This window comes from Gossypium raimondii, chromosome 13 (assembly GCF_025698545.1).
Source record: "Gossypium raimondii isolate GPD5lz chromosome 13, ASM2569854v1, whole genome shotgun sequence".
NCBI lineage: Eukaryota > Viridiplantae > Streptophyta > Magnoliopsida > Malvales > Malvaceae > Gossypium > Gossypium raimondii.
The window spans coordinates 37,605,530-37,614,214 of record NC_068577.1 but is presented as its reverse complement, the minus strand read 5'-3'; the positions used below and the strand labels follow the sequence as shown (position 1 = coordinate 37,614,214).

Genomic DNA, 8,685 nt, shown 5'->3' with positions numbered 1-8,685 from the left:
TGTTTTGAGTTTTAAATGAGTTTATATATTGGGCTTATATGTTAAAAAAATATTGGGCTTTATTTTTAGAAAAAAAAAACTATTTAAAAAAATTTGGTCACTAGGGTGCAAATTGTGACAATAATTGATAGTCCTTTATTTCAATGACAACAGGAGCACATTAAAGTCAAAGCACATAGACTTTAAGTCTCTGGTTGTTAAAGTAAAAGTTTAGAGTGGTTAGATGTCTATAAAACATATTAGGGCAAACTTCATAATTGCGAATCCGCTTACTAAGGGACTACCACCCAAGGTTTTTCATGAGCACACTGTTCATATGGAAGTAATGTCATTTAAGGATATTTGGTTTTAGTAGGAGTTTGTACTTTTAAATGCTTTTATGTTATAGACACATTTTTAGTTATTTCATTTTACGGATATTAAGTTTATTTTCTTTAGAGATAAAGTTTATTTGGATTATTCACACTCTAATTTTGGTAAGGTTTGATCTCACTGAGGTTTAAGGAGGACTAGTTGGAAATAGAGATGTTTAGATCATATTGCATGTAATTTCCATGCTACACATCCATACTTGATCTATGTCATTTGGTTGTGTTAATATACGTGATCAGTGATGGATTTAGTTACGATATATGCAACGAAAGTCACCTTGGTTTTATGTTAACATAATTAATGGACTAGATTGTTCGGAATACCATTTGGATATGATAGTAAAGTTTTGAGCTCATAAGGTTAGGTAATGACATGTAATTATATAGTAATTAGTATATATATGAGATCCAAGTGGGAGATTGTTGGAAAATATGGACATTACATGTATAATAAGGGTAATTACATGTTATTATTTACTATCATAATAGGTTAGCCTAAATTAAAAGTGATCTAATTTGGTTAAAGTTTATTGGGCTTTAATTATTAAATAAAGTATGAGTAAAATATGTGTAGATACTCTATTAACTAGTTTTTAATTGATGATGGGTATTAGGGTTATGGTCCCCAAATTACACAACAATGTAACTTTTCTAATATCCTATCTTTAGAAAAGAGAGAGTCACCTTCTCTAGATTAATTGTGTGCTAATTTGGAAGATTAAAACTGCAAGATCTGTAGATTTCAAGAAATCGATGAATTTTGGTATGCTTCTGCATCTAATTTTGTTCTTGATTTATTTTTGATGATTTGACATGATAGATCCTGATTTACAGTTTTAAGTTTATATCAGATATTATTTTACGATTTTAACATTTGTCTCTTAAATGTCCTACAAAAATCAGTGAAAATATAAAAGAAAATTCGATGCCGATGCTATTTGATCGGTCAATCCATTCAGTTGACTCTCAACCAATTATAGAACCCATCTTGCACATCTTTCAAGAAAACTTGGCCTACCGAACCTATGGCAATAACTCGTATATGTCGTGGCCTTAAAGACACTTTACCCCTTTACAACATTAACATATACTTTGTAGCTGCATCATGCTCAATCAAAACCCTGATGCGTACTTTTTGTTTGTCGTACTCTATTCATTTGAAGAATACTACAAGAATAAATCTTGAGATACTTCTACGGCAGATACTTTAAGCCAAACTTTAATTAGCCAGAAGCCTATAAATTAGCATACTAACCATCATAGTACTTCAAAACAAAGTAACCTTCACATCTAAACACCCTTCTTTTGAATCCGTCACTTTGGGGGTGTGACATTAACTACTCCTTTACAAACTTTTGGTTAATTTTACCCTATTGTCCCAAAAAATTCACTAGATCGCGTATATGAAATAGAGTTTATGATGATCTCTTCTGTATGTTCCATGGGAGAATGAGAAATTTGGTTTCACGTGTTAAAAGAAAGATTCAGGCTGCTAAGAAAACAACGGAAATTAATGTTAAAGGAATGAGCAGATCATGTTACCACTTACTACCACACAAATTCGTTACCTCTTTCAGAATTTCCAGTAGATCATCAATTATTTTTAACATATCCCCACTCTCGACAACCTACACCAACACACAGCTACCACCAGATTTACCACGATCGAGCAGAGCCACCAACATTATTGCTTTAATGATCATGTGATTCTGTGTGAAGTTTGTTTTGACTCGCTATAACTTTTCCCTTATCATCACCTTCCGACTCTACTAGAATTCTTTGGATGCTCATTCCCTCCCTATTACTTTTACTCCACTCATAACTACACAAATTAATTATCCCACTCTCTTTGACTGCTTTAATTAAGAATAGTATCTCACTCACTTATATTCAACCTAACTGTACATCTACATTACGCCTTCATAATTATGAACGATCCAATCAAGAGTGGGACCATTGATGTTTTTTATATTGGGTTTGTGTTAATACACAAATGATTCTCCATATTTTAATTGTAATTTAGGTCATTATGTGCTTGAGCTCATCTCAAGTCAACTTGGGAATTAAATAAAAATAGGAGTCACAATGTGATCCATGGACAGCAATTATATTTTATTTCATACTACCAAATTCGTATTATTTTTCTCACATATATATATTAATTATAAATACTTTAATTAAATGGGTGGACGTAAGGATAGGGAGATGGGATCATGTTGTAGGCTAAGCTAGCAAGATTGTGGTGGCCAACAAGTTGATCACGAGATACTTCCGCCACCGCTGCTGCTTCAATGTAAAGTATATTCTTTTATGTGACACATGAGTGATGAGTGACCATCACAACTAAAAGTTACGACGGCTCACTCCGTCAACCCCAATTTCATGGCTCATCTCTGCATGCCATGCACGTGAACCCCATTATACCCCAAAACAAACCCTTACTTCCCTTTTAGGGCTATATAAATGGTGCCTTCATCTGCATGGGGATCAGTGCTTATTCCAGAGCTCGATCGTATCCAAATATGAAGACCGTTGGTGAGCTATCTTTGTTGGTTTGCTTGATTATCGTCTGCTTTAATGGTAGAGGATGGTCGCAAAGACTGCCTCGGCCCCAGCCTCAGCAATCTCAAGTACCATGCTTCTTCATCTTTGGTGACTCCTTGGTGGATAATGGAAATAACAATGGTATGCTTACACTTGCTAGGGCTAATTACAGGCCTTATGGCATCGACTTTCCTCAGGGTACCACCGGTCGTTTCACTAATGGTCGAACTTTTGTTGACGCTCTTGGTAAATAACCCCTCCATATATGTATCAGTAATATTTGGTTATTTTACATTGTTGGTTTCCTAATTAGAAACTGGAATCGCAGCTCAACTTATGGGGTTTACACGCTACATTCCTCCCTATTCAAGGGCTCGTGGTCCTGAACTGTTGCGTGGTGTTAATTATGCCTCGGGCGCTGCTGGTATTCGTGATGAAACTGGCGACAATCTGGTACCTATTACGTTCATAATCACGTTAAATCCAAGTTGAAACATGTTTATAACGATGATTGTATGGAACTTTTGAGTGTAGGGAGCCCACTCATCGATGAACGGACAAGTCGCTAACTTTGCAAATACGGTGATGCAAATGAGAAGGTTGTTCAGAGGAGACACCAATGCTTTGAGCAGCTATCTAAACACGTGCATTTACTATTGTGGGCTGGGAAGTAATGATTATCTTAATAACTACTTTATGCCAAATTTCTACACAACTAGTTCTGATTTCACTACTAAAGCTTATGCCGATGCACTTATTCAGGACTACACGCGCCAGCTAACCGTAAGTATCAATAATTGCTGTTATTGGGATTTGAATGGTTAGCTCAATAAATATACAAGTGACCAATACTTTAAATCTATGTTTGATATATAATTCAGCAACTACATAGCTTAGGAGCACGAAAGGTGATAGTAACAGCAGTTGGACCAATCGGATGCATACCATATCAACTAGCTCGGTACCATGGTAATAGCAGCCGCTGCAATGAAAACATTAACAAGGCAATCCTTCTTTTCAACAGTGAGCTAAGGAAGCTGGTTGATCGTTTCAACGGTGGCCAACTGCAAGGAGCCAAGTTCGTTTACCTGGATTCTTACAAAAGCAGCAATGATCTTTATCAAAATGGGACTGCTTACGGTAATCTACCAGTATTATAAATATTATAACTTTGATATGAAATAAATGTTGATATATTTGCATAAAAAATTGTGGATACGTATAGGGTTTGAAGTAATAGACAAAGGATGCTGTGGAGTTGGAAGAAACAATGGGCAAATAACATGCCTTCCCCTTCAACAACCATGTGCTGATAGAAGGAAATACCTGTTTTGGGATGCCTTTCATCCCACTGAACTTGCCAATGTTATATTTGCACAGTCTGCCTACCAGTCACAGTCCTATACTTACCCTGTAAACATACAACAATTGGCCACCCTCTAAATTGCTGTGATCATAAATTGCTACTGTTTTTTTATTGATTATTTTGTCACAATGTGATGCTTGTTACTTGTTGTCCTTGTAATTCAACTTCGTATTATTTTCTGATTAATGAATGCAATTTAGTTTTGGATTGTTAATTTATGGCAATAACTTTTTGAGTTTATAATGTGAGATCAATAAAGTTTGAAGAGTAATAACTAAAAGAGAAAGAAGAGATAAATGACATACAAATAGTTGCAAAACATAAATATATTTAATTAGTCATGTAATACTTTTCCTAAATGCATGAAAAAAGATGAGATACATAATATAAGCATATCTTATAGCCAAATATTTGTTGCCATTTCCTGTTGACGGAGAGCAGAATAATAATCCTTGGGATTGCTCTCGAAATAGTTTTGGCGCCTCAGTTCCCAGGAGCTATCATCATTCCTGAACCACCGCCTCCGCCTTTGGGTGGGCCTACTCCTCTTACAGCAGCAGCGCTCCTTCCGTCGCTATCTTGGCTACCGCCAGAACCCATTTAGGAAAAGTTAAAAGCAGGAGATTTGACTAAGAATGCGAAAATGGAAAAAGATGTTATCTGCATTTTTTTAATAATTTAATGTGATTTCAACACTTTTATTTTAAATTTTAATATTTTTATTCTGAAAAAATCAAATTTAATATGTTAAAATTTAAGATGAAAATACTAAAATAACTTAAATTATTAAAAAGAAATAAAATGAAATCATATATCAATTTTATACCATGTTAAACAGGAAGTGGCGAAATGTTGTATTACTTGTACTAGTGATGCAAGGGATAGTGGGCAATGAAATGGTGAAACTCAAAACTTCAATAAATTTATTCTTAATTAAGTAGGCAATTTGCATGGATTAATGGAACGTCATTCGCTCGTCATTTGATTCCTTTCGCCTACTTTGAAGCTATAACACCATGCTTTACCGGTGGCCTCTCTCAATAACATGGACGGATCCACAACTCTTTTTTTTTTAACGTAAAAAAAAAAAATCTAGGAAGGCTGAGGAATTTTTTTTTTCTAAATTTTAAAATCTCTTCAGGTGTTTGGAAATATCCGATATCTAATTTTTCTCTATTAGTAACAAAAAGTTGAGGAACCAATTGATCATTGCACTTTTTGTTAACCATAATTTTATCAAAAAACTTGAAAACTATAATAATATATTAAACAACAATATATTGGGAAAAGGAAAAAAATAACAAAAATAAATAAAGAATATATTTATGCAAAAATATTTATCGAGAGGCTTTTTGCTAAGGAGTCGAGAGGAAGATAATCTGTATTTTTTTACTCTGTGCTCTCAGTCTCGGCATTAAACTTCATTCTTTTTCTCTTGGCAGTGTCGACACCTTACCAAAGGAAGATAATTCCTTTACAAGACATACAAATCAAAATACAAGAAAGTTACTAACATAATATATATGGGTATGAGCAAAATCAATTAATTCGTTTTAAAGTTCATGTTGGACTTCTAAGTTTAGCCTTTTAAGGCACATCATAAATTAATATTTGATTATTATTATTAAAGTTATATAATTAAAAATTGAAAAATACTTTGTTAATATAAAGATAACTTTATGACTTAAAGAAACGAATTATATGAGGCAAAGGGGTTCGAATGTTATACAATGTAGATAGCAAATCTAAAATACATCATAACTTATATATAAAATTGAGAAAATCTGAAAATCCATCCCTACTCAATATAATGTTGTGACATTGGAATCTGAATGATTTGAAATGGTTTTCAGCAATACATTATATTTATTATTAATAAATCTATATTAAGTAAGACAACTGTTATATGTCAGAATTTTTGTCCATAATTTATCCAGAATTTATAAAATTAAGAATTTGTAGTTTTCTTCCATTTTTTCCTCCCATCATATAATGTAAATTTGTTTTTTTTATAATATAATTAGAATGTTAGTATTTGATACACTTACAGTTTTTAGTTATTTATTTTACAAGTAATTAAAAAATTTATCATATATATTTTGTTTAAATATTTATTTTAATATTTTATTATACTTTTATAGGACACTTGTTAATCACATGACTTTACTATGGAATCTAAAACTCCAATTATAATGTATGGAATATTATTCCTATAATTAATATAAAAACATTTTCTCATAACGTAATTAATGTAAAAATATTTTATCATAATACAATAAATATAAACATTCTTTTCATAATATAATTAATATAAAATGCTTCTCAATAAAAGAATATAATTTATTGAACTTTTATATTAACATTAGTGGCAGAAATTGAACCTTAATCAATATAATCAAGTGTTTAATTTATAATCATATCATATATTATGATGTACAAAAAATTTAAGGGAGAAAACAAATAAAAGGATAAGTGATAGATTTCAAAATTAAGTTAGTTTGTATATGGATATGTTTGTACATATAAAAATAATTATATCATTTAATTATTTTATAAAATAAAATAAAATAATCCAATTCTCTTAAACTAACTAGTTCATTTTCTCAATTAAACCTATCTAATTGTTTTTGTCAAAAAATAAACTACCCATGCATTATAGAGAAATTAATACGACAAGGAAAACCAACAGATGAGAGATGACTACACCCCAAGTCTATAAGTTTGTCCCATACACCCGAACTAAGTCCCTCCAACGTTAGTATTCACAAAAGAACAATGATCCAAATCTAAGATAGAACTGAGAAAAATGGGAAAAGAATCCCACATTTGACAACCAACATAGGATTAGGTCACCTAACCAAGTTCATCAGCCGCCTTATTAGCCGTTAACTCTTTCTTTTTTCTAAATATTATTATTTCTTAAAATGTAAATTTTGGGCAATTTACTAATATAAGCCCTTTTTTTTGAAAAATTATCGAAATAGGCCTATTATTTAATTATTTACCAGAATGGTCCATCTAGGATGCGACTTGCTGCCACGTCAGCAAAGCGCTCTGACGTGGCCGCGATTTGTCCCGCGCATGAACAGTTAATGGTCAAAAATTTGACCGTTGCCCCCCCCAACGGTAAAAAAAAAACTATAAATACCCCCACCCTTTTTTTTTTCACAAACTAATCCTCTCTCAAATTTCCTCTCAATTTCCTTCAAAATTTCTCTCAAATCCATATTTAATTTCAATTTGCTCCCAAGTTCTCCTTAAATTTCTCTTAAATCTCTATTTTTAAATAATTTTTAAAAAAATTATTTTTTTTTAAAATTTTTTATACCGTAAAATTTTGTACGATTTCAACAATGGCCGGAGAATTGACTCGTCTTGATAATCATCACATATCGGTGGAACAAATGAAAATGGTAAGCGTTAAATATAATTTTTAAATATTATTTAAGAATTTTTTATTTATGAATTTTTAGATAATTATTAATTTATTATTTGTTATAAAAGTCTGTAGATCGGGTATTGGAATGCAATATCCGGAATATGTATGCTCCTCCATCACCGTTGGTAGAGAACTACCTGCGGAAAGCGGGTTTTTGGCATGTGGCGACGGTAGGCCGGGGATGCAAGGTGGACTCGAAACTAATTAGTGCGTTGATCGAGAGGTGGAGACCCGAGACACACACATTCCATCTTCCATGTGGAGAGTGCACTATCACTCTAGAAGATGTTAGTCGCATTGGGATTGCTTGGTGGGCGGGTACCAATATCGGGTCTGCCCAATCTAGCGATTGGGGGCGGTGTGCTACGAGCTTTTGGGCGCTATTCCGGAGAAAATAGAGGGAGGTAAGATCGAGATGGGCTGGTTACGTGACACATTCCCTGATCCGGATGAAGATTCAACCGAAATTGAAAGAATCCGATATGCTCGGGCATACATTCTTCAATTAATTGGAGGTTATCTGATGCCCGACACGTCACAGAGCCGCGTACATCTAAGATGACTGCTGAAACTCATTGATTTTAGAGCAGCCAGTGAATTGAGTTGGGGGTCTGCCATCTTGGCAACATTATATCGGGAGATGTGCGGGGCGACGCGACTGAGGAGGGCAAAAATTGGAGGTTGCCTGTTACTACTGCAGTCATGAGCACGGTTTCACTTTCCATTTCTACGTCCTCGAGTGGACCACCCATTCCCACTTATAACGAGGTAAATTTTATATTAGATTTTACAATTATTATGTAGATTTTTAAAAATAAAAGTATGCTAAAAATTTATTTAATTAGGTGGAACCATCCGGCAAGTCATGCTTGATTATCTACCTCTCTTGAAGATATACGGCTTCTATTGGACCAACGGTGGGAAGCACAAGTAAGTATTAAATAAAATAGATATTTCCATACATT

At 33.3% G+C, this 8,685-nt stretch overlaps 1 protein-coding gene across 1 annotated transcript; it reads left to right on the top strand.

Moving 5' to 3' along the window:
- The first annotated feature begins 2,874 nt into the window (after window positions 1-2,874).
- LOC105784475 (GDSL esterase/lipase At1g33811) lies at window positions 2,875-4,495 on the top strand. The gene is made up of 5 exons (XM_012610360.2): window positions 2,875-3,161; window positions 3,244-3,368; window positions 3,450-3,698; window positions 3,797-4,055; window positions 4,141-4,495. The coding sequence occupies exons 1-5, from the start codon at window positions 2,894-2,896 to the stop codon at window positions 4,356-4,358; spliced, it is 1,119 nt and encodes a 372-aa protein (XP_012465814.2). The 5' UTR covers window positions 2,875-2,893; the 3' UTR covers window positions 4,359-4,495.
- Window positions 4,496-8,685: the final 4,190 nt, after the last annotated feature.